The sequence below is a fragment of the Genypterus blacodes genome, unplaced genomic scaffold (genome assembly GCF_046128005.1).
Source record: "Genypterus blacodes isolate CSIRO-AG114 ecotype Tasmania unplaced genomic scaffold, CSIRO-AGI_Gbla_v1 ptg000209l_1, whole genome shotgun sequence".
Classification (NCBI taxonomy): Eukaryota; Metazoa; Chordata; class Actinopteri; order Ophidiiformes; family Ophidiidae; genus Genypterus; species Genypterus blacodes.
The window spans coordinates 25841-51811 of NW_027467008.1; the positions used below are offsets into that span (position 1 = coordinate 25841).

The following is a 25971-nucleotide window of genomic DNA, read 5'->3' on the forward strand; positions in this document are numbered from 1 at the left end:
AAAGAAAACAACATTTACATTCAACTGCTCAAAAAGTATAGCATTTCTAAAGTGCTTCGGTCATTTGGGGACTTGTCTTCAGTGTCTTCAGCTGTGTGTGTGTGTGTGTGTGTGTGTGTGTGTGTGTGTGTGTGTGTGTCAGTATTTGGGTCTCTTCACATGTAGCAGCTCAGGAGACAACAGCACCTCTGTCATCATGGCTTCCAAGCCCCCACTGCCCCTCGGCCTGTTAATATCCTGCAGGGACTGGTACAAATAACAACATGGCAAGAATACTGTTATCAACCTTCAAAAATCTGTATTGTTTTCAACCCAATAAATATGAATATTTCATGTAGCCCCTCAGTGAAATCATAAGACTAGTGCACTCACCAAAATAGTTGATTGTCTATCTGCGATACTTCTGTTCTTTCCTGGCTGCATCCAAGAGTTTTTTTTGGTTTCCAATGAACTTCTTCTACACCTCTGTGCAGTAATAAGTGAAATTGACACACACTTGCGGAGCCTTGTTTACGTTTTTAACCAATGATATAGCGGAGATTTATCTGACACCGCTCTTAGCCAATCAGCGTATCCGACATTGCGGGCAAGTGGACGCCGATACGGGTCCGTTTCGCGGTATGTCAGTCATTGTCCTAAATAACAATTTAACATGAAAATAGCGTTAGCTTCTTAGCTTGCTTAGCCACAAATCTGCTGGATAAGAAGCCAGAAGCTCATATTGTTGTTTTTGCTTTATTAACTTCTAAGTTCAACTCAGTGAAAGCTGCTGTAATCCTGACTTTTTTCTTCTGACTGGCCGACATTATTAAATAACACAAAATGACGTTTCCACATTGAGCCGCAGGGGACAGCGCCCTCTGGCGGCCGCAGCTCCACCCCCCGCGGCTGCCTGCCTGCCTGTCCGACGGCGTCATTACGTCACTCTGCCTCCGACCACTAGCTCAGCCGCAGCCATTTTACTCCATGAAATAAACTTCAATCTCTCCGCTGGCGAACAGGAGAAACGACAGACGGAAGCCCCGCCGGTGTTTGCTGCTGACTCGCCGTGACCCGGAGCTCCCGACGGCTTCCAGTTCCAAGTCTCCGTTATTCGGTAAGACTCGGTAACCGGGGCGGCACTGTCTTGTTTTTAGCATGTTGGCTAGCGGGTTAAAGCGAATTAGCGTTAACTAGCGAAGATGTGAGGCGAAACGCGGCCGTAATGAGCTGACAGGGGAGGGACAGGGTGGCTGAGGCTGCGGAGTGTGGCGAGAAGGGGATGAAGAGTAATAACACCGGCGCCATTGTTTATTTACATCCAGACGGAGGAAGCGTTCAGGTCTGCGGCGCTCACCTGTCAGAGTGACGGAGCTAGCCGCCGTTAGCTTGTCCCACACCCACGTCACGCACGGGAACGTGTAGCCGGACACCGGAGCGTCACTTTAGTACAAAAACACTCTATTGTGCTTTATTTGTGGTGGTAATGGAGATGTTGGTGTGCACGGTGCATTACGTCACTGAGACGGAGGTGACATCACTGTTGCTCGACTGACTCAGGCATAATAACAGTTAACGGTGCGAATCCCCGGGAAGAGGGAGCGAGCCGGCGGGCGGGCGGTGTGTGTGTGTGTGTGAGTGTCACCGCGGCAGGATGTGGTTTTCCGTGAGACGCCCCCGGTCCGTGACGAGCTGTCACCGGGGACTGGGGCGCATACCGAGGTTGTTTGCACTCTGCACACGCACACACTCTTTGCGCTCATCATCGCGTTAGATTCCTAAAGTGTCGTGTGTGTGTGTGTGTGTGTGTGTGTGTGTGAGAGTGTGAGAGAGAAAGTGTGAGGGTAAATATGTCCAATCAGTCAAATTGCAGAACAGCAAAAGATAAGACTGCAAACATGTAACAGCCCTGATGATGATGATGATGAAGAACAACACAAACAGAACAAGACAAACATTGTGATTGTTGTTGATTGTTCCTTTCTATTCTGGCCAGTATATTGTTATTATTATTATTATTATTATTAGACAAGTTTGATCTATGCTTGTTCAGCCTTGGCAGAGGTATGCACTTCATCAGTCAGTCCTCATCTGGAGCCACAGAGCTTCAGGTGTTGTTGTAAAGTAAAGTTGTTAAGCCACACCTTCTCCTTCTTTTCTCCCACAGTGCAGCTGGAACTCCTGGGAAATTCATTTTAGATGTATTTTCATTTCCCCAGAGCTTGTTTACATAAACCAGCGTTTATATTAAGACTTGTTGTGGGCGAGACTCCTTCATCTTTGGAGATGTGTAGAGCTGGAACACTCCATCAGAGCTCAGGTGGGGTAAGCTCCTGTTTAGTTCTGTGTTTATAATCCTTTTGTGTCAATTCACTTAAGTCCACAAGACAGTCACACACAACCTTAGTGCAGCACCCGAGCACACACTCCCAGGCTTTAGTGAATGAGCCGTGATGACATCATGTTGGTCTTATCTGTGGCTCAAAGCAGACATTTATGTTGGATAAGACTCAAGAAGTCTATTTCAGGCCTGAGACGGCCAACGCTAACAGCAGCTTGGCTCTGTGCGCTTCTCATGCAGTTTGTGTGTGTGTGTCTGTGTGTGAGTGTGTGTGTGTGTCTCGTTATTTGCTTTTCTCTCATGTTGAATAATATAGCAGGATTATGTGAAACCAAAGCTCTCCACTGCTTTGCGACCGCTCAAAGGTCTGTGTTCACATTTAGTGACATGAAATTTAGTGAGATTATAATCTGAAGGCTTTTTCAGATAATTACCAACAGATGTGTGTGTGTGTGTGTGTGTGTGTGTGTGTGTGTGTGTGTGTGTGTGTTAACTGAGCACACACACTGCTCTACCTGGTAAACTGTGTAGTAATGATTGTGTGTCCGGTGTGAAAGGTCATGGGAACAATCGTGGCAGTGTGTTGTGTGATCGATTTCACCTCTAAAGGTTTTTAATTTCCCGGGGCGTCTGGCCAGCAGCTGTTCACTCTGAGACTCACCTGAACTCTGTGACCGCTGTGAGCGAGGCAACAAGGTGAAGAGAGGGATCACACATCTGTCTGTGATGGAGACAGGGGTTAACTCCACCTCTTCATTATGATGAGCTTCATCTCTTCATCCTTGCTCGTCTTCAGCTCGTTCTCACGCCCGCTCCCCCAAAGCTCTGCTCCCATTGGCTCACGCCTCCACTCGCTGCAGTCGTCTGTCTCTATTAGAGGTGTGTGTGTGTGTGTGTGTGTGTGTGTGTGTGTGTGTGTGTGTGTGTGTGTGTGTGTGTGTGTGTGTGTGTGTGTGTGTGTGTGTGTGTTGCAGTGTTTCCCACACACAGGTTGAGGATTTATCCGTGGCGGTCTCCTCCTCTCCTAGGTGGAGTCGTGTCCCGGTGCAGAGCTTTGATACGCCCTAACACGCACACACACACACACACACACACACACACACACACACACACACACACACACACACACACACACAGTTGGCCTCAGTCGCACCACATCATCGTAATTTGTGATTTTTGGGGGGGAAAGTAATCAGTCGACCTTGGTGACCTCTGTTCTTTTCCCTCCACACAGTGTCGCAGTGTGTGAGTCTTTAATAATGAAACATAAATAAGACGACATCATGTTTGTGCTGCGTTCAGGCTCTTATCAGACCTGCTGTGTTTTATATACGCCTGAACATCTGCAGCAGCTGGTGTTCCTCCCTCAGCCCACCTTTAAAGCGCGTGTGTGTGTGTGTGTGTAGCCCTTTGATGACACACATGGTACTTGTTGCCATTTGAAAGTTTCCCCCCTTTGATTCTGATGTTTACTCCACGACGCCCCGTCAGCCGTGACACTCGTTTGTTCCCCTCTCTCTCTCTCTCTCTCTCGCTCGCTCGCTCGCTCGCTCGCTCGCGTTCTGTTTGTCCTCTCTGAACCCCTAACACACACACACACACACACACACACACACACACACACACACACACACACACACACACACACACACACACACACACACACACACACACACACACACACACACACACACACAGCATGTAATTCTGTTATTTGGAACGTTGTCTTGTACCTCAGCCAGTAAATGCATAACTGTGGGCACATGTAGCTGCTCTGGCCCATTGAGCCGCTCTGCCTCTGCTCCTTTCCTCCACAGGCTTCATCTTATGCATCAACCAACACACACACATGTAGAGCTCTTGTGTTTTGGTCCTTTGTAATGTAAATATCTTCATTTATGTGAATTATGGCACCCAGATTCACAGATGAGTCAGATTCAGAGCTTCATTGTTGTGTTCATGGTGGAACCCTCAGTGTCAGCACCTCCCTGCAGCATGAGTGAACACCACTGATCCATTTCTCTCCTCTTATTCATAAAAGAAGCAGAGGACCTTTAGCTTGATTGTTATTCTGAGGGTCTCTTGTGTGGATTCGCAGCCTGATCCCATAATGCTTTGCTCATCAGAGCTGAGAGCGTCTGCTGCTCATCCCGCCTTTGTCTCTGCCCCGGAGCGTCCACTTCATATCGCCATAGAGACGGCTGCAGGGTTAGGCCTGGGCGGCGTGTCGAGTGGCGGCGAGTTTCAGTCGGGGCGTCTTTAAATGCTGCTTACCGTCTCCTCATCCTCACACACACACACACACGCGTGTTTAAGGGACATCGTGTGTTCAGCTCTGCTTCCAATCTGGATCTGTGTGTTGTTTACTCTTTTATATCTGTCACACACACACACACACACACACACACACACACACACACACACACACACACACACACACACACACACACACACACACACACACACACACACACACACACACATACATTAGTCTTGGTGGACCAGTAAGTGTGTGTGTGTATGTGTGTATGGATGTTATGACATTGTGTTTGTGTAGTTCCTTTGCACATTTGCGTCCTTGTCCTGTATCCAAACACACACTCCCTAAGCCGTGGTTATCACACACTCTTACACACACACTCATGCAGCTGGTGTTGAACTTTGCTCCGGCCCTGCTATCTGTGTTTGTCTCCGTTGCATCAGGAGACAAGAGGACATTCCTGGCTCTGTAGCCGCTCGGCTCGCGTCCCTGGGTCGTTACATGTGTTTGGCGCTCTGAGGGGGGAGGGGGGAGGGGGAGGGGCCAGAGGCGGCCATAGGAGCTCTGTGCTGCTCAGCCAACAGCAACACGTCCGTACGCTCTGTAATGGATAGATGTGTGTGTGTGTGTTCATACCCTCAGCACTCTGTCATCTGCTGCAGGGAAGCCATGGATACTCCAGTGTTTGTTTTGCTCCCCCAAATGTTTCCATTCCCCCCGTTTCAAACCGCCGCAGCGACGTCATATCGCCCAGTCTAAAGCCCGTCTGAACAGAGGGAACATTCACCCGCAGGCAGGCCGGTGTTGTTTCTCCTGAGAGGCGGTCTGAAGCGACGCGTCCGTATAATAGCTGAGCTCCTCTAATGGAGAACACGCAGCGGCCGCCGAGCTCTGCCAGATGGCTGAGACTTAACGCCACCCTGAGCAGTTTACCAGCCGGGAGGAGGAGGAGAAGAAGAAGCCCAGCCAACAGCGTGATGATGAGTCCGTCCGACTGGAGGTTCTGATGAGCCCAGAGAATGACTGGAGGTGACGAGGAACAGCAGCCTGAACTCATGTCTCTCTGTCTCTCTGTCTCTCTCTCTCATCCGCACAGGTAGCAGTGAGACCCCCAGCTGAGAGACGCCGACCCACTTCCCCCTCCTCCTGTGGCGGGATGGAGCTCCTGGCAGCAGCGGGGGTCTGCGGGCTGCCGGGCCTGCTGGTCCCGAGCCCCCAGAGCGAGGCGGTGACCCACGACATGGAGGAGCTGACGCTGCAGCCCACGCAGAACCTGCCGCCGCTCAACGAGCGCAAGAACGGTGAGAGAGGGCGCCGCTGAGCTCAATTGATTGTTTGTTATTGATGATTGGATTGCTGAGCTGTGAGTCTCAGCTGCGTCTGTCAGCTTCTTCCTCCTCCTCCTCCTCCTCCTCCTCCCTGTTCTGTTCTGTCTCCACCTTTTGCCTTCAGTGAGGACGTCCATACACACTCCATACACTGACCAGAGGCCTTAAACCCAACTGCTCCGCTCTCTGAACTCCCATCAGCTGTTAGTTTAGTGACATGCAGGAGGAAGTGACGCCTCTGCTCGCCATGACGACGCCGGCCTTGTGTGTGTGTGTGTGTGTGTGTGTGTGTGTGTGTGTGTGTGTGTGTGTGTGTGTGTGTGTGTGTGTGTGTGTGTGTGTGTGTGTGTGTGTGTGTGTGTGTGTGTGTGTGTGTGTGTGTGTGTGTGTGTGTGTGTGTGTGGCAGAGAGACTAACACCCCACTGTGGAAACATTCTGTGGAATGTCCACATTAGTAGCACCCACTCATCATCTCAGCTTTTGTCATTTCCCCTCCAGAGAGAGCACACACACACACACACACACACATGTACACACACACACACACGCATGAACACACACTTCATACTTTCCACCCGGTGTAAAGCCCAGAGTCACTTTGCCGTGCAGGTGTTAATCTGTCGGCAGAGCCCAGGGTCAAACGTCTGGAGCAGGAAAAGGAGAAGAGTGTGTGTGTGTGTGTGTGTGTGTGTGTGTGTGTGTGTGTGTGTGTGTGTGTGTGTGTGTGTGTGTGTGTGTGTGTGTGTGTGTGTGTGTGTGTGTGTGTGTGTGTGTGTGTGTGTGTGTGTGTGTGTCAGCAGAAGAAGATGTCCAAAGCCACAGCAGAGCCAGAATGGGAGTGTTTACATACATGTGAGATCATGTCGGGGGTTAATAAGCCGCAGACTGTCGGAGATGGACGAGCTCGTACTGTGTGTGTGTGAAGCCTGGAGCTCTGTGGTTGTGTGTGTGTGTGTGTCGGTGTAGGAATGCGTGTCAGTCTCCATCAGAATGTCACACAGACACACACAGGTTGACCTACTTAGAGGCGTCTGTGTGTGTGTGTGTGTGTGTGTGTGTGTGTGTGTGTGTGTGTGTGTGCAACATGCAAAGGTGCGTTAATGCCACTGCTCCCTCCTGGCCTGTGTGTGTGTGTGTGTGTGTGTGTGCTGGCCTGAGTGCGTGCAAACAGCTCAGTCATGCTCCCTCCGCCCCCCCTTGTAGGTCAGAGGTCAGATGTGTTTGTCAGACCGTCCAGCATTTCCCGGAGGGGTGGAGGACAATACAGCTCGCTGGAAGTCTGCGTGAATCACCCCTCACACACACGTCCTCACTGCAGGTCGCACTGCAGGTCTCACTGCAGTCAGACGGGTCCGTGTGCAGGGCGACGCTTCCGCACACACACACACACACACACACACTTAACATGTTCAATACGCCGCAGCTCTGATATCTGCCTGTAAAGCGGAGCAAGGTCGTTGCCTCGGGCTCGTCCTCTCTGATCCAGTGTGTCCTTGTCCTCTGACACACACACACACACGCACACACACACACACCGGGGCTCTGCGGGTAGGAGTAGTGAGCCTGTCTCTTTGTCTCGGCTGTGTTTGGATCGGCGCCAGACAGAAAAATAACCCAACCTGAACTGGTTGAGTGAGAGAAGGAAGTTAATAGGTTGGAGGAGGGAGGAGGAAGTGTTGGCCCTGTGATAGAAGAATGAGAGAGAGAGAGGGAGCGAGAGGGAGGGAGAGAGGGAGGGAGGGAGGGAGGGAGGGAAAGAGGAGCGGCCCCGTTCTGCCGCTCTGAAAGTCTTGAAAACATTGCTGCGCTCTGGAGTTTTATCTTTGTGGCACGAAAGCTCAGAGGGGATCTGAACAAAGAGCGTCCAGGCTGTTACCGTGGTAGCACGTGGCTGTGAGGACTCTCCGCTGTTGGGCTTCTGTGTTCTATGGCCGCTAGTCGGCGTGGAGCAGCAGCTGTGGTCTCTACAGCAGCTATGGCCTGTGTGGGGCTGGAGACCTTCACTGAGCGCTGCAGCAGGTTCAGGGCAGGTGAGCTCCTCTGACCCGGCGTGTGTGTGTGTGTGTGTGTGTGTGTGTGTGTGTGTGTGTGTGTGTGTGTGTGTGTGTGTGTGTGTGTGTGTGTGTGTGTGTGTGTGTGTGTGTGTGTGTGTGTGTGTGTGTGTGTGTGTGTGTGTGTGTGTGTGTGTGTGTGTGTGTGTGTGTGTGTGTGTGTGTGTGTGTGTGTGTGTGTGTGTGTGTGTGTGTGTGTTTACAGCTTGTGAACTGACGATTAGAGCCCCTCAGTGTTTAACAGCCGGGTCAAGTTTGGCTTCAGGCTTCAACAAATCTCCCTCAGATTCTACCTCAGCTCTCACTCACTCACTCACTCTGCCTGCTCTGTGTTAGTAATCAGTCAGTCAGGCTCGGTGAGGGATGTTTCCCTGGGCAGGGAGGGGTTAACCTCTGCTGTGTTTACCTCTGTGGTTGTTTTCCTTTCTCCTGGGTGTCACAGTTCAGTCCTAAAGTCTGCTCTGTCCTCTCTAACGCTGCGTCTCCTCTCTCAGTCCTGCAGCTGAGGCTCCAGCAGAGGAGGACCAGGGAGCAGCTGGTGGATCAGGGCATCATGCCGCGTGAGTAACTGTGTGGGGACAGATCCCATCACAACAGAGCGGGACAACCGGGATCATCTGTCAATAAAGTAGTTGTGCGTTTGTGTTGCAGCGCTGAAGAGCCCGGCGGCGTTCCACGGTCAGATCCGCAGCCTGGAGCGAGCCAGGGTGAGTGAAACCCACGATCAGGATCAGGATCAGGATCCGCTCCTCTGTTCTCTTCAGACGAGGACGTTATGAAACATGACTGTCCTGTTTCTCTCTGTACAGACGGAGAATTTCCTGAAACACAAGATCCGCAGCCGCCCGGAGAGAGCCGAGCTCGTCAGGATGCACATCCTGCAAGGTGCTGATGATCGGGCCGCTCGCCGTGTTCCCCCTCATCATTCAGTCCAGAGACACAAACAGTTTAACGTGTTTATTAAGCTGAGGAGCAAACAGAGATGAAATGAGATCAAAGAGTTCTCCACATAGGCTTCACTTACAGGAAGTCCATGAGCTGATGTTACAGACGTGTCCAGATGTTACAGATGTGTCCAGAGTCCAGATGTGTGTGTGTGTGTGTGTGTGTTGTGTCCTGCAGAGACGGGAGCCGAGCCGTCCCTTCAGGCCACACAGATGAGGCTGAAACGGGCTCGACTGGCCGACAACCTGAACGAGATGATCGCTCAGCGCCCGGGCCCCATGGAGCTGGTGGAGAAGAACATCCTGCCCGTGGACTCCAGCGTCAAACAGGCCATCATCGGTGAGGGGGGGCGGGGCTAGAGTCAGCTTTGAGGGTAGAGGAACGCCAACGTTAACCGTCCTTCTTATCTGTGTGGCGTCCCTTCAGTGGGTCAGGTTAACTACCCTAAGGTGTTGGATGAAGACAGCTGTGAGGCCATGTCCCCAGAGCAGCCGGCCAGCCAGGAGTCTCAGACCTCAGTCCCTTCGCCCGCAGACAGCAAAGTCCCAGAGACGCCCCCTCCTCGTCCTCCTCCTCCTCCTCCTCCTCCTCAGGCCCCCGTGCCCCCGCCGCCGCCCAGCGTCGTCCTGCAGGTCAGAGAGCAGAGTGTGAGCTGTGTGTTTGTGTGACTGTGTGTTTGTTATGATCTCAGCGTCTCTTCCTCTCGTCTCTGCAGGCTCGTCCAATTGTTCCACAGGCAGCTACAGACTTTCTGAAAGTCCTCTCCGCCAGCGAGCCGCCCGCCAGCCGCCCGGCCGCCCAGCCTGTCACCGCAGCCGCTCACCATAAACCGGGACCCACGCTGGTCAAAGTAAGGGCGCCGCCGGGGCCGCTGTTTGAGAAACCTCATGATCGCTGCTTCATGGTAGAAAAAATATAATCAATCCTCCCCGCCTGCTTTGCCACCACAGCAGAGTCAGGCCAAGCAGCCGTCTGAGAAGAGCCGCAGCAAGAAGGGCAAGGAGCCGCGGCCCAGAGTGAAGAAGCTCAAGTACCACCAGTACGTCCCCCCGGACCAGAAGCCCGAGGCCAGCGAGGCGCCCATGGACTCGTCCTACGCTCGCCTGCTGCAGCAGCAGCAACTCTTCCTCCAGCTGCAGATCCTCAGCCAGCAGCAGCAGCACTACAACTACCAGACCATCTTACCCGCTCCGCTCAAGTACGTCTGAGACAAACAAAAGCACAACATGAAGCACTCAGCTGATTGACGATCTCACTGCAGCATCTCTCACACTCAGACGATCACAGCTCATTTCTCTCTACATGAGTTTTGCTTTCCTGCGCTGCAAACTTCTTCTTTTTTTTTCCTCTTCTGCATTTATTCCCCGAAAAGTGAGCGACAGATCTTCTTCTCCCTGACTCACCGGCCCGTTAGCTCCAATAACAACCCTGATATGAAGAAATACCAGGAGTTGTTTCTGCACTTCCTGTTTTGATAAACGTTCTCTGGGCGACTGACAGGCCGAGCTCCCGCTGAACGGTGATCAGGTGCTGGGATGAGGACGGACGGTTCATCCTGACAGCTCCTCTCTCTCTCTCTCTCTCTCTCCTCCTTCCTCTTTCTCTCCATTTGTCATTCATGCGATACGGACACATATCATTGCCTCCTAACAATGACCTCATCTTTCTGTCCCCCTCCCTCCCTGCAGACCCGTGGCCGAGGGTCAAAGCGGCGTTGCCAGCAACCTGCCGACTTCCATCGTGGTCTCCCTGCCCTCCGCCCCTCCCCCTCCCCCGCTGCCTCAGGCTCGGTCCATCAACTCGCTGTCCAACCGCAAGCCCGGCGTTCTGCCTGCCAACCTGGAGGAGATGAAGGTATTTAGGGAAAACATTATTCCTGACAGCGGAAGCATGAGAGCTGCTGGAAGGATTTCACCAAACCACACATTTTTGTAGAATAGTTAAGCACCAGTGTGTGTGTGTGTGTGCGTGTGCGTGTGCGTGTGCGTGTGCGTGTGCGTGTGCGTGTGTGTGTGTGTGTGTGTGTGTGTGTGTGTGTGTGTCTGTGTGTGTCTGTGTCCGTGTCCGTGTCCAGGTGGCTGAGCTGAAGCTGGAGCTGAAGCTGCGCAGCCTGCCGGTGTCAGGAACAAAGATGGACCTGATAGAGAGGCTGAAGCCCTTCCAGGAGAATCGCAGCACCTCCTCTCCCGCCCCTGCCACCCTCTCCTCCGTCCCCATGGAGACCGCCACCATCCCAGCCCCTGCCATGGTTCTTCCGAGCCAGCAGGGGGCTCCAGAGAGTCTGTTCTCCACACCGCCTGTCTCACCCCTTCCCACTGATCCCTTCACCCTCCAGCAGGATGTAGGGATGTGTGAGGCGCCCTCTGACCTGCAAACACTGAACCCTGCAGGGCCCAGGTCCCCCTTCCAGGTCCCAGAGGAGAAGGACAGGAGGCTCCATGAGAAGGAGCAGCAGATAGAAGAGTTGATGAGGAAGCTTGAGCAGGAGCAAAGGCTGGTGGAGACTCTGAAGATGCAGCTGGAGGTGGAGAAGAGAGGCGGCACCGCTGACCCCACGCTCGCCATCAACTCTGCTCCAACGCTCCTGAACTCCAACCTGGTAAAGATGGAGAGCTCAGTGATGTCCAACTGCTCCTCCTCCCTCCTGAGCTCCCAGGCTCTCACAGGCTCCCTGCCCACCGCGGTGAAGCTGGAGGACGTCACTGTTTCTTCTGGCAAGCCGCTCCAGCTCCAAACCCGGGCTCAGCTCATGGCTCAGATCCAGACTCAGCCCCAGACCCGAGCCACCGTGAGTCCACAGCCCGTCTCCCGGTCTCAGAGGAGTCCAAAACCCAAGACCCAGCCCCAACCCGCAGCTCCCAGCATGCAGCAGTTCTTCATCAGCCACACAGGGGGGGTGTCTCAGGTCCTGGGCCAGCCCCAGACCCTGATCACCACCCAGGCTCAGCCTCAGACTCTCCTGACCACAACCAGGCAGGCTGGAACTCAAATCCTGCTCCCGGTCTCAATGCCCAACAACACCGCCACCATCCAGCTGCCGAGCCTGCAGGTACCAGGTCACACACACACACACACACACCACAGGACTGATGGATGGAGTGTTAAAACATGTGTGTGTCATATCACAGAGGCTCTGTTTGTTTCTCCACACCTCAGCCCGTCCTGCAGGCCACGGTCTCTACTCCGGCCCCAGGTCTGGTCCAGGCCTCCATTCCTCAGCTGCAGAGCACCAAGATGGAGACTGCCTCCACCCAGCACTTAGCCAACCACAGCTCCATGTTACAGGTCAGTCAGGCCACGTCACTGCGTCACTCTGTATGTTCACATGCCCTTTAAGACTTCACTCACACTCTGATCAAGCTCACGTGTGCCTGCATGTTATGGAAATCAATGCAAATGTATGGATTGATTGATTTGCGTTTCCTCAGCAGGACTCGGTGTGATCACGCAACATGTCACACACACACACACACACACACACACACAGCCTCAGCTCCTCTCTTGTTCCCTGTCAGACCCTGACCATGTGCAGTAACCCCTCCCCTGGTCTGGAGAGCCACGCCCGCTCTGACATGAGTCCCCAGTGTTTCCTGAGGAGTTCACCAGAGAGCAGAGAGAGAGTCTCACCACGGGCTTCACCCAACCACAGCCTCGCTAACGGGCCCCTGCACAAGGTCTCACACACACACACACACACACACACACACACACACACACACACACACACACACACACACACACACACACACACACACACACACACACACACACACCCTTAACTGCTTCTTCACGCTGCCTGCCTGTGTGTGTGTGTGTGTGTCTCTCCATCACAGTCTTCCTCTCCGTCTCAGCACACCTTCATCCTGCAGCCCCCCTCCCTGCTCACCCAGACCCCCACCGCACGAGAGCCCCCCCGCTACGAGGAGGCCGTCAAGCAGAGCCGCAACCTCCACATGAACAACGTCACACAGGTGAGACACACACACACACACACAAGTCTTCAACCAGTCGTGGAAAAGTTCATTTATTTCAGTAATTCACTTCAGAAAGTCGACCTCTCATATTCCATAGATTCATTCCACACAAAGTGAAACATTTGAAGCCTTTATTTGTTTTAGTTTAGAGGATTCTGGCTCACATCTCCATGGAAACAACAAACTCTGTCTCTCCACTCATCCCTCTGCCTGATTGGCTGTCTTTGCAGGTTCCCACAGCAACCAGCCAGCAAATGGATGACCTGTTTGACATTCTCATAGAAAGTGGCGGTAAGGAACGAACACACACACACACACACACACACACACACACACACACACACACACACACACACACACACACACACACACACACACACACACACACACACACACTCTTTTGTCTCTTTGTCTTCATCAGTCAAACTCCTTCCTGCTTGTGATCAAACTAACAGCCTCCCTCGTCTTCCTCTCATCTTCCTCCCCCTTCTAGAAATCACTCCATTTATCCATCAGGACTGTCCGGCGTCTCACCTGAAGAGTCTCCCCATCACGGCCAACATCACCACGCTGCCGGTGAACACGGCTCTCTGCAGACCGGCGCCTCAGATCCAGATGGGCCCCCCTCCGGCCCTGAGCCCCCTGTTGGACCCCGGCCTGCACAGCCTCTCCTCTTTAGCCACAGACAACCAGCTGGAGGCTTTCCTGGAGGGAACGCTGGGCGGGACGTCCCCGGTGTCTGACCCCCGGACGCGGGGCCTGATGGAGGAGCTGCAGGCCCAGCTGATGGAGCAGCAGCCCTACTCGCCCATGGACACGTCTGAGCTGTCGTCCTTCTGTGACTCCTCCCCTCTGCCCTCCTCGCTCAGCCTGGGCCTGTCAGACCCGGCCCTAGACAACATGGAGTGGCTGGACCTCACCATGCCCCCGGGTCCAGCCGGGGCGCTCACGCCGCTGGGGATCCCCGGCGACTTCCTTGACGCACACGACTTGCAGCTTCACTGGGACTGAGGAAGAAGAGATGAGAGCGGCTTGAGATAGAGGGACGAAGAGGAGAATAAAGAGGGATAAAGGATGTAAAAGTGATGAAGAGGTTAAGTGAGGAAAAATGCATCTGCACCTGAGAGTCACAGAGCAGGGCAGAGAGCACCCATCAGTCAGGCGCTGCTCTGGGATGAAGGCAGTTAAACAGGTCTTCATCGTTTGCTGACAACGGAGCCAAATGTGTCCTGGTAGGAATGTGTGTGTGTGTGTGTGTGTGTGTGTGTGTGTGTAAAACATGTTTAGACTAAAACAAGCATATGAGCGCCTGAGTGGTATTGATCACTGTTCACTGATCAATTCTTTCTGCTGGAGGTTTGTTCTGCTGCTGTGCCAGACTCATGATGAAGGTGAAGGTGATGTCAGGCTGGGTTCACTCTGACTCCATCACCAAGGTTACACGCATGCTGACTCATCTGGTGTCCTATCAGACGAAACTGTTTTACTCTGACCTATCACGACCCCCGGGGTCAAGCTGATGAACCAATGAACCAATCAGAACAAAGACTCCACTGGAGTCAGAAGAGGAGAGGGGGCGTGGCCTGCTGGCTCTATGCACTAAAGAGGCAAACTGACACGCCTCCTTCACCTCAGAACACAAAGACGTGACCTTTGCATATCCAACCCGATCGGTAACACGAAAGCGATCAATACGTCTGAGGAGGTAACGATCGCATGCCGACCACGCGGCCAAGGGTCTCTGATGTTGAATGTAATTTGGAGAGATGGAAGGATTGGACTGTACTTACGTTGTTGGCAGCTTCGTTTCTTCTCATAGACACAACAGAGGTGAGGGGTCAAAGGTCAAGCCTGAGACCTGAGTCTGCTGCAGAGACTAGATTAGATTAGACCAGGAGGTGAAGTGTCTCTGCTCTTCAGCTGAGTCTCACTTCATGGCCCCGCCTCCTTTAAAGACCAGCAGGCCTCTGGATCAAACAGGCACTCTGATTGGCTGTCAGAACTTCAGCAACACTCAGATTCAGAATGTTCTATCCGTTAAATTTGCCTCCTGATCAGATGATAGATCTGACAGGTGGCCTCTTACATCGCTGAATGATGTAATGATGTAATGACCGAACGTGGATGTGAAGGATTTCTCCACATTTCTGGGCGTAAAGGAGCGACTATGATGTCATGGGTGATTGAAGGAAAGCATGAAGCATGAGAGGAGACGCAGCTTCGTCCTCTAGCTGGTCTGACAGGTGACCAACGCTCACTAGGCTGATTTATCTATTATGTAATATTGGAGCGGTGCATTGTGGGCCACTGACGATGTGCGAGCGTGCGTTTACTCGTCTTCCCGTCTTCTGCATGTCCGTGTGTGTCCGTGTGCATGATCGTGTCCCTGTTGGGTCTGAGTCCTCATCTGTATCTACACACACTCCATTCATTTAGAATCCAGTTTAGACAAAAGGCTGCTTGACTGTTTGATCTGTTGTCGTTTGGTTTGTGAGGCGACGTCGCCGTGATCGGGCCTCAGCTCCTCCAGCTGAGCCACAGACCTGTGACGGACTGAGTCTGACTGGACGCCACTCTGAAGGAAAACGACTCCGTATCCAAAATGATTCTGCAAACGTTCAAACTTTGCTGAAGCTGTGATTAAAGCGAAACCACGGCAACGTCACGCCACGTGAGGATTTAGAGAAGACGTTGTTTTGTAATCTGTAGCAGCGTGACGTTCGAGTGTGTAGAGTGGAAGCACAGATCCACACACACACACACACACACACACACACACACACACACACACACACACACACGTGGAGGAGCCTCTATAAGCCGCTGCTCTACATAGAGGGACATGTTTAGTGATACAAGCATAGACACACACACACACACACACACACACACACACACACACACAGAGCTGACGTCACTACAGCCGCTGTAAGCACTTTGAGTCTCATTTGCACTTTCAACATGGAAACACGAGGGTCCAACCTACGGTCTGCGGCCCGCTAAGTGAACGGCAGATATCTCTAAGATGTTCCGAGCGTCACGCCGACGCAATCTCGCCACAAATCAATGCACGCTCGCTCCAGTCACAGACCTGGATGAGGTCGTCGATGTAATGACGCCTTTGCATGTGCCGCTCTGCCACTCTGTCGCTCTGCCTCACGTATACTCCTACACTGACGGACTCTGTTAACTCCGCCCACTTATATCCTTACTCCTTGCGTCAGTCACAGTATAGACGAACACAAGAGAGAACCGAGTGCACATAAACACTTCAACCACTTCAGTCCTGCTATAGCGTCAGCGGCCACTAGAGGGCGCCGCCTCTGCTTCCCTGAGCTTTCAGGGTCGTTTAGAAAAGCAAAAAGAATCATTTTGTTTTTTTTCCATAGATGCTGATTCGCTGCTCACATTGGCAATAACACGAGTCGGCCCTGGGCTCTGATTGGCTGCTGACCAAGGCACTTATTAGAGGAGCGGTCCAATCACACCACACACAGCGCCGCGGTCGTCACGTCACAAACACCTGATGAGTGTATGCCAAATACCACACACACACACACACACACACACACACACACGCACACACACACACACACACACACACACGCGCCTCTTCTGCGCTCTGTCGTGTTTCCTCTGTGTCGTGTCCGTTCTCAGATCAGTGTCAAGCTTGTGTCGTTGCCTAGGAGACGACCTGTCATCCTGTATGATTTTAGCTCTGTAGGTATTTTGTTGCCCGGTGAGGCAGTGGAACATTTTATTATTATTATTATTGTCACGGCGTTGACTTTCACACTTTGTTTTGTATTTATCACTTTTCTGAGATTGAGAATGAAATAAAAAACATTTAATCTTTTATATAAAAAGGAAAAAAGGAAACTTTCATGTGTAAATCTTTGGTTAGCAGAGTTTGTGTGTGTTTGTGTTCTTTGGTTTCATATCAGACGCACAAACTCCTGCCCGTTGATTTCACGCGCCAGTCGCCGCGGTTACCTAACGGACAGACGGGGGAACAGCTCAAAGCAATAAGTGTGTGTGTGTGAGTCGCTTTGATGACGTCACCGTGCCAGCTTTGACTCGTGAGTCACGACGCCGTTTTGTCGTTTGTGTCGCTCCAATCTGGAGAACGGGTTTACGTCACGTGACATGTTGTGTTGGTGTAGCTGAATGTGGCGATGTCGTGGTGTGTGTGTGTGTGTTGGGGGTTCCTCGTCCTCGTCGCCACACAGATGAGCGCCTCGTGTCGTTTGTACGCCGTATGTTTTGCACATTGTGTACATATTTCTATAGATGTAATCATATTTTTCTACATGTGTAACTCTTCCATGGGCGCTCTGTTGTGTAAATACTTCACAGATGTATATAAGGACTGTATACCTGTGTGTCAATAAACTGTGATGTACTGTGGCTGAGCTGCTTGATCAGAGAAGTGAAGGGAAGTTAGGAATGTTTAGGTTTCTATGACTACGCGGAGTCTGAGCAGGAGAAGCTGTGAGACTTTGACTCAAACACTGCGTCATCCTGAGCCTCTGTATGTAAAGCGGTGAGTTTCCATATTAGAGTCTCATATTTACATGTTACAGGCAAATAACCGACCCTGCCAAATATATTTACATATTCTCGTATGGTTAGGATCGGAGCCTGAACAGAGCAGAGGCCAGCGGCGCTTTGTCAGCAGGCCAACACGCCGCTGCAGAAACGCCCCAACATTGGGACACGCAAACTCATAAACTCACGTACAAAAGGTGTAGGTTCCAGGAGCCGTTGCCGTGGTAACCTCCCCGTCACATGAGCTGGTGGGTCCAGATGTCTGCCCGGCAGCGGGGACACTGGTGACGGACGTCCCTCAGGCTGTCCATGAAGAAGGGGATCACACAGCAGCCAGCCACACACCTGAGAGAGAGAGAGAGAGAGAGCAGGTACACGCAAGGGGTCAAAAGGTCAACAGGTCCAAATACAGCATGAACACTTCCTCCCTTCCCTCCTACAGCTGATGGATGATTGATAATCCTTTCATTACGCCTGAGAGAGATTCAAGGGTTAAAGTCAGAACAGGTCAAAGGTCAAATCGGACGTACCCTAACAGGGAGGACACGCAGCACAGGGCCCACATGACGTCGCTCACTTTGCTGCTGGTTTCCGTGGTGACGACCTCATAGCAGGACGGACACTGGGTGAGCGCGGGCGTGTGTGAGAGACGGTCCACTGGGAGAGAGACGGAGGACAGCGTCAGAGAGTGTGTGAGTGTGTGTGTGTGTGTGTGTGTGTGTGTGTGTGTGTGTGTGTGTGTGTGTGTGTGTGTCCACCTGGGACGAGCGGGCCCGATGGCGTTTCTGGCTGAATCTTGTCCTTGGCCGGTGCTGATGTCGTCACCTCCTGCGTGAGATCTACACAACAACACAAGGTACAAGGGTACTAGTCTCATTCTTGTCCTCCGTGTTTGTGTTCTTCCTCCTCCTCCTCCTCCTCCTCCTCCATGTTCTCATCATAACCATCAGCAGTTTACCTTGTTCACCTTGCAGCGCCTCCTTCCTCTCCTGTAGCTCCTGCAGCTCCTCCTCAATGGCCTCCAGCTCGCTCTCCACTTATAAGAAACACCACAGAGGGAGGAAAGCTCACCATCTCACCACAGAAGTAAAACAGTTGACCACCTCACAGTTTGATAGACTGATACGGTTTCACCAACAAGATCAATCAATCGCTCGGCCTTTAACTTGAGCTGCTCAAAGGTCTCAGGAGCTCAGACGTCATCTGAAGTATTAATCTGTGACTCACACTCCTCTGTGCTGCTGCCATCTTCTCTCTGCTCCTTCATCTTCAGCAGGACGGCCCGTCTGGTGTGAAGCTGCTGAGTGCGGAGCTCATTGAGGACCAAAGCCGCGAGGACGCCGCCCGGCCTCGGCGTCCCCTGGTTGGGTTTAGAGAGACCTGACATGGATCGTCTCGTCGCCTCCACGTCCTCAGCCGGCTTATTGGAACCCTCAGTGTTGTTGTGTTGAAGCTCCATGCGAGTTCCAGGTATGAAGTCATAAATGAACCAAGCAACCAAATGAGTGCCAGGTAGTCCAATGTGCAAATGTGTTCAACCTGCAGTGGAACAATGAACAGAGGCGGTGATGTCACCAAGCAGAACATGAAAGCGTCAGGGACGGACAGCCTGATATTCATGTGTGTTTTCGAGTGTGTTTACAGATGGAAAATCAAAATACAAGTTATTACAAAATTAAAATTTGAGGAACACACTCTTATAAGCAATAAAATAAACTTTTTAGCTCAAAGTTCTGGTGGTTGTGAGGTTTTCTTCTCAAGGTGACCGTGACTCTAAAAAACATAAAACCAAGATTATACTGTTTAGGTTTTACGTTTCAAATATAAATGTGAAATTATGTCCACATTTGCTGACTGACCGTTTTGTTTTGTAAGTTGTAGCGTTCGAGTGTGGATATGGCCGCAATCTTCTGTTGAACCACCAGAGGGCGGTCTGATCCCGTTCATCTCCATCGGCCCGCATCACAGCACTCACAGGGTTCTAACAGGGGCTGGAGAGGAAACATGGAGGATGTCTCCGCTCCACAACAAAGATACTGTGAGATGAAAGATACTGTAGTTAGAGCAAATTTGAACAGTGAATGCAACATTTCATGAATTGAATTCGTCTTGGTTTAAAGTCGACTCCATCGTTCGCCACTAGGGGGCGGTGTCTCCATGTGAGAGCAGGTAACCAGCAGGTGAGACCAGCGAACGAGAGAAAGCCGTGTTGTTGTTGTGTCGCTACCAGGTCGGTGTTGTGTTTATTAGTTCATATATGTGTTTGATGTGATACAAGATGTTACTGCACTCTACAAACAACAGGCAGGAAGTCAGGTGTTTATGTTCCTGCTGAAAGCTCAGAGCCGTTTAGCCTTCGTGGCGACGCACCGGTATTGAGCCATTACGGTGTGTGTGTGCGTGTTAGATCTATGCTACGGAGGGGTACAGTAGTGTGTGTGTATGCAGTAGTGCAAAGAATGACGTGACAGTATATACATTATGATTTACATTATGTGCACTAGAGCAGTCCGTGTGTGTGTGTGTGTGTGTGCGCGCGTGCATGTGTGTGTGTGTGTATATATATATATATACGCGTGCCTGGGTGGGCGTATGTGTGTGTATGCGTGCGTTGTTTTCAATGTTTGCTGCTTGTCTCAAGCTTTGGTATTTGGATGCTGCGTTTAAACGTTTTAGAGCTCTAACCCTTAAATTGAGCAAGATATGGGCTTTTTAAAAACAAACCATTTGGTCCATGGTTACACTGTCGTTCGGGAAAATTGGACCTAAACTAAATTTTGCCCAAACTTACAGAAAATGATCCTCGTGTCCTGTAGAAGCTGCGTTTGAACATTTAATAGATATAATATATATTATATTACACCTAGACTAACTACTTGGATTTAATCTAACTGGTAATTTATTTGAAATATGTTTAATAAGTTAGAATATAAATGAAGACTTTTTGAGATCACGTAGAATACGTAGTTGAGATCCAAACAAGACATTACCATATATATAAACTTGTGATTGAATAAATCATTTGTTAATTTGAAACAAGCGTGTGTATTCTCACAAATCACCACAAGATGGCTCCTTTTCCTGGTGTAGAGAGAGAGAGAGAGTACTGCTAATATTTTTTGATAAAGTAGAACTTCAAACTCTAAGCTGAGGTCGAACCTCCTCCTTTGCTGAGTTGTGGCGCAGTGATCTTGGTTTCACTCCTGATTATGGGAGGAGCCTAATGTAGAGAAGTCGGGATGTCTTGGTTTTAAGTCGAATCTTGGTTTTAAGTCGAATCCTGCTTTCGCCACTAGGGGGCGGTGTCTCCATGTGAGAGCAGGTAGCCAGGCAGGTGAAACCAGCGAACGAGAGAAAGCCGTGTGGTTGTTTTGTCGCTACCAGGTCGGTGTTGTGTTTATAGTTCATATATGTGCTTGATGTGCTACAAGATGTTACTGCACTCTACAAACAACAGGCAGGAAGTCAGGTGTTTATGTTCCTGCTGAAAGCTCAGAGCCGTTTAGCCTTCGTGGCGACGCACCGTTACTGAGCCGTTATGGTGTGTGTGTGTGTGTGTTAAATCCATGCTACGGAGGGGTACAGTAGTGTGTGTGTATGCAGTAGTGACTGTTTGTTGTGTGAATGTTTGTATACGTGTGTATGTGTGCCTGTGTACGTGTGCATGTGTGTGTGTGTGTGTGCATGTGTGTGTATGCGTGTGCTGTTTTAAATGTTTGCTGTATATCTCAAGCTGTGGTATTTGGATGTTGCTCTTAAACTGACCAAGATACGAGCTTTTTAAAAACAATAGATTTGGTCCATGGTTACACTGTCGCTCTGGAAAACTGGACCAAAAACGAAATTTTCCCCAAACTTACGTAAAATGATCCTCGTGTGCTGTAGAAGCTGCGTTTGAACATTTTAGACAAGTAATAGATATTATATATATATATATATTACACTTAGACTAACTACTTTACTCTAATCTTACTGCTAATTTATTTTGAAATATGTTCAATAAGTAAATATATAAATGACTTTTTGAGATGTGAACACATAACTAAAAATATCCTGTTAAAGTCATATATGAAGTCATTTAGGAAAATGGGACCAAACTTTTTTTTTTTTTTTTTTTTTTGTGATGTCAGCACCAAATCAAAGAGACAAAAGAAACATCTTGTGCCTTCTAAGGTTGGGTGGGCGGTGGCTCATTGATAAGGCACGCGTCTGGGAACCAGGCACACGCTCCGATGCTGGTTCGCCTCCAACCTCGGTCCCTCACTCTCCAGCTGGTAGCTGGAGAGTTGCCTGTTACCCTCCGGTCCAGAGCCTGTTACCTTCCGGTCCCCGCGCCCACCTAGGCACGGAATCTCCTGCGCTCAGTCAGTCTGTCAGTGAGAGTGACAGACACATAGCGAGAGACTGATAGTCATAGTAGAACACTTCACGTATAGAGTTAGGGACACACAGTGTGTCGCTCGGGCTGCGTGGCAGGCACAGTTCTTGTGTCTGGCACCAGAACGAGTGATGCACTGTGATAGAACATATAGGAACACATAGGTACTGACACACAGACAGGCAGGCAGGGTGCGGAAGAGGAGGTGCTTTTAAAAAAACTCACTAAGTGTTTCACTGAGAAAGAGAAATAGCAGAAAAACTCAAGAAATTGTATTATTTTTTTAGCTCAGAGGGTTAAGCTGATGGTTGGTGATCACAAGGTTGGGAGTTCGAGTCCCACACTGGGACTTAGTGAGTTTTTTTAAAAGCACCTCCTCTTCCGCACCCTGCCTGCCTGTCTGTGTGTCAGTACCTATGTGTTCCTATATGTTCTATCACAGTGCATCACTCGTTCTGGTGCCAGACACAAGAACTGTGCCTGCCACGCAGCCCGAGCGACACACTGTGTGTCCCTAACTCTATACGTGACGTGTTCTACTATGACTATCAGTCTCTCGCTATGTGTCTGTCACTCTCGCTGACAGACTGACTGAGTGCAGTAGATTCCGTGCCTAGGTGGGCGCGGGGACCGGAAGGTAACAGGCTCTGGACCGGAGGGTAACAGGCAACTCTCCAGCTACCAGCTGGAGAGTGAGGGACCGAGGTTGGAGGCGAACCAGCACCGGAGCGTGTGCCTGGTTCCCAGACGCGTGCCTTATCAATGAGCCACCGCCCACCCAACCTTAGAAGGCACAAGATGTTTCTTTTGTCTCTTTGATGTGGAGCTGACATCACCAAAAAAAAAAAAAAAAAGGTTTGGTCCCTTTTTCCTAAATGACCTCATATATGACTTTAACAGGATATTTTTAGTTATTCAATCGACTTAGCATATAAGTCGATATGTGTTCACATCTCAAAAAGTCATTTATATATTTACTTATTAAACATATTTCAAATAAATTAGCAGTAAGATTAAAGTAAAGTAGTTAGTCTAAGTGTAATATAATATATATCTTTAATATCTATTACTTGTCTAAAATGTTCAAACGCAGCTTCTACAGGACACGAGGATCATTTTCCGTAAGTTTGGGAAAAATTTCGTTTTTTGTCCAGTTTTCCAGAGCGACAGTGTAACCATGGACCAAATCTATTGTTTTTAAAAAGCCCGTATCTTGGTCAGTTTAACAGCTAGAGCTCTAAAATGTTCAAACGCAGCATCCTAATACCACAGCTTGAGAAATGCAGCAAACACTTAAAACAGCACACGCATACACACACATGCACGCACGCACGCACGCACACACACACACACACACACACACACACACACACACACACACACGCGTACACAGGCACACATACACACGTATACAAACATTCACACAACAAACAGTCACTACTGCATACACACACACTACTGTACCCCTCCGTAGCATGGATTTAATACGCACACACACACCGTAATGGCTCAATACCGGTGCGTCGCCATGAAGGCTAAACGGCTCTGAGCTTTCAGCAGGAACATAAACACCTGACTTCCTGTCTGTTGTTTGTAGAGTGCAGTAACATCGTGTAGCACATCAAGCACATACATGAACTTATAAACACAACACCGACCTGGTAGCGACACAACCACACACACGGCTTTCTCTCGTTCGCTGGTTTCACCTGCTGGTTACCTGCTCTCACATGGAGACACCGCCCCCTAGTGGCGAAAGCAGGATTCGACTTAAAACCAAGACATCCCGACTTCTCTACATTAGGCTCCTCCCATAATCAGGAGTGAAACCAAGATCACTGCGCCACAACTCAGCCAAGGAGGAGGTTCGACCTCAGCTTAGAGTTTGAAGTTCTACTTTATCAAAACATAGCAGTACTCTCTCTCTCTCTCTCTCTCTAAACCAGGAAAAGGAGCCATCTTGTGGTGATTTGTGAGAATACACACGCTTGTTTCAAATTAACAGATGATTTATTTAATCACAACTTTACATTATATGCGTCCATTTTAAAGCTAGTTTACGTGATCCTTACAGTCCTCAGACAACTGAGATCACCTAAGAATATATTGATATTTTGCTACCACGTAGATTTGAGCTATTATTGTTTTTTTAAAGCCCATATCTTGGTTAATTTAAGAGCTAGAGCTCTTTAAATTTTTCAAACGCAGCATCTACATCAGCGGTCCCAACCCTTTTTGCGCCATGGACCGGTTTAATATCAGACTATTTTCACGGACCGGTGTTTAAGGTGTGGCGGATAAATACAACAAAATAAAATGATACGACCGGCATTTAAATGTAATAATAAACGGGAATCCAATGTGAACTCGCAACTTTATTAGCAGCGTTCTCGTAACAACAACATAACATGAGTAACATCCTCTCTGCTCCCTTACGCTCTCTGGTCGCCATAGTAACGTTTAAACATGCCTTAAACGTAAGATACACCACAAAAACAAATGTAAAGTGCATGAAAAATACAACTCACCATAACGCTGAATCAGTGGGAGCCCTGAGCCTGTTTCTCTGTAACCAGACGGTCCCATCCAGGGCTAATGGGAGACACTGACACCCGGAGTGTGTTGCTTATGTCCAGTCTACTCCGTCAAACTTTCTTTTGGTTGCTGTCACTGCAGAAAACCCCGCTTCACACCAGATGAGCTGCAGCTACTCAAGAATAAAGCCCAGGTGAAGTGCTGCTTTACAAAGTCCTTCAGGATCTGCACTCGCGTGTCCGGGTTGTTTATCTGCGTACAGACAGGACGGAAACGAAAGGAAACTTTAGGTGACAGCAGCACTTTGTGTTTAGTTGTAATGCAGATGTAAATAATATGGCGGTCGTCACTTATGGAGGACGACAGTGAGTGCAGAGTGCTGCTTAGGGATTTGACCCTGTGACAGATCAGTACCTGCGCTGGAACCAGAGGAGGCCCAGCACGCCGCCTAGAACGATCTCCTCCGTGGTGGGCAGGCCGGCGTAGATCAGCTCCTGGCCTCGCTCATTACAGATGCTCGCCATGAAGGATGCCGGTTTACGGATCAGACCCGACTCCAGGTTAAAACACAGCAAGAATAAAGAAGATTGGAACAATGTGGAAACTATATGAAGCCCATTTTGATTCAGCTGGGACAGTTCTTACCCATGAGTAATCCATCCGCACACACACACACACACTCATGAGACAATGCCAGGTCAATACAGTATAGTACCCAACCTTCACACATCAAATAAACACAATGTCACACTTCCTCACACATCCACAGAAAGAGGAGCCAAACTCCAGAATCTCCAGGCAGCTCTCTTCCTCTCTGAGCCAAGTGGACCTGGGAGTAGAGACTTGAATCATCTGCAGGTCCAGGTCCTGGGTTGTGGGACCATGAAGCAGCTGCTGGTGTGTAGGGGGTCGACTCCCAGTCCTCCCTCTTCCTTGTGGGCGTGGCTTGGCGCTCCGTAAAGCGTCCTGATAACAGAGAAACACAAGAATAAAAGAGAAATATGAGATCAACATAATGTTCCTTCATTCTTCCTCATCCCCTTCTTCCTCTTCAGGCATCCCCACATGCTGCCCAGTGCTTTGTTCTAAGATGACGTCATAATAATGGACCCGGTCAGAACACAGTGACTCATACAGTGAGTCCATGAAGGACAGACATTTGAACTCTAATGTTCATTACGTCACATTAACGTCCACACACACATGGACCTAAACACGAAGCGTTACCATGGAGATTGGACTTCAACTCCACTCGAGCGATGGATTCACTTAAGATACCAAAGCTTGATAAATGCAGCAAACATAGAACACACACACACACACTCTCCCCTGAGCAACAGCGTAACTAACAGTCTGAGCTGCTGGAGCTAAACGGCTCTGACCTTCAGCAGGAACATAAACACCTGACTTCCTGTCTGTTGTTTGTAGAACGCAGTAACATCTTGTATCACATCAAGCAAATATATGAACTTATAAACACAACACTGACCTGGTAGCGACAAAACAACGCGGCTTTCTCTCGTTCACTGGTTTCACCTGCTGGTTACCTGCTCTCACATGGAGACACCGCCCCCTAGTGGCGAAAGATGGAGTCGACTTTAAACCAAGACGAATTCAATTCATGAAATGTT

General features: G+C 50.1%; 2 protein-coding genes across 9 annotated transcripts; one reads left to right on the plus strand and one right to left on the minus strand.

The window, feature by feature from the left end:
* The first annotated feature begins 933 nt into the window (after positions 1–933).
* On the plus strand, positions 934–17286 carry mrtfba (myocardin related transcription factor Ba). Of its 2 annotated transcripts, none has more exons than XM_076169586.1 (16): positions 934–1096; positions 5677–5881; positions 8455–8520; positions 8612–8667; positions 8770–8845; positions 9083–9244; positions 9332–9537; positions 9621–9755; positions 9856–10103; positions 10594–10759; positions 10980–11954; positions 12062–12190; positions 12421–12579; positions 12739–12876; positions 13110–13170; positions 13373–17286. In XM_076169586.1, the coding sequence occupies exons 2-16, from the start codon at positions 5737–5739 to the stop codon at positions 13888–13890; spliced, it is 3240 nt and encodes a 1079-aa protein (XP_076025701.1). In that variant the 5' UTR covers positions 934–1096; positions 5677–5736; the 3' UTR covers positions 13891–17286. The 2 variants fall into 2 exon arrangements, with proteins under 2 accessions (XP_076025701.1, XP_076025702.1); XM_076169587.1 differs by having other exon boundaries at positions 12757–12876.
* On the minus strand, positions 13429–24895 carry LOC143015569 (uncharacterized). Of its 7 annotated transcripts, XM_076169590.1 has the most exons (8): positions 24755–24858; positions 24334–24592; positions 18655–19463; positions 18386–18463; positions 18186–18266; positions 17958–18084; positions 17620–17772; positions 13429–13886 (listed from the first exon to the last, which is right to left on the minus strand). In XM_076169590.1, the coding sequence occupies exons 3-7, from the start codon at positions 18884–18886 to the stop codon at positions 17664–17666; spliced, it is 627 nt and encodes a 208-aa protein (XP_076025705.1). In that variant the 5' UTR covers positions 18887–19463; positions 24334–24592; positions 24755–24858; the 3' UTR covers positions 13429–13886; positions 17620–17663. The 7 variants fall into 7 exon arrangements, with proteins under 7 accessions (XP_076025705.1, XP_076025708.1, XP_076025709.1 ...); XM_076169593.1 differs by lacking the exon at positions 24334–24592 and having other exon boundaries at positions 24755–24895; XM_076169594.1 differs by lacking the exons at positions 24334–24592; positions 24755–24858 and having other exon boundaries at positions 18655–18966; positions 19287–20750.
* Positions 24896–25971: the final 1076 nt, after the last annotated feature.

Coding starts and splice junctions, on each gene's coding strand:
- mrtfba (XM_076169586.1), top strand. CDS start 5,737: ATGGAGCTCCTGGCAGCAGCGGGGGTCTGCGGGCTGCCGGGCCTGCTG. Junction 9,756..9,855: donor CGGGACCCACGCTGGTCAAA/GTAAGGGCGCCG, acceptor TTGCCACCACAG/CAGAGTCAGGCCAAGCAGCC. Junction 11,955..12,061: donor TCCAGCTGCCGAGCCTGCAG/GTACCAGGTCAC, acceptor TCCACACCTCAG/CCCGTCCTGCAGGCCACGGT.
- LOC143015569 (XM_076169593.1), bottom strand. CDS start 18,886: ATGGAGCTTCAACACAACAACACTGAGGGTTCCAATAAGCCGGCTGAG. Junction 18,464..18,654: donor TGGCAGCAGCACAGAGGAGT/GTGAGTCACAGA, acceptor GTTTCTTATAAG/TGGAGAGCGAGCTGGAGGCC. Junction 18,267..18,385: donor GGCGCTGCAAGGTGAACAAG/GTAAACTGCTGA, acceptor GTTGTTGTGTAG/ATCTCACGCAGGAGGTGACG.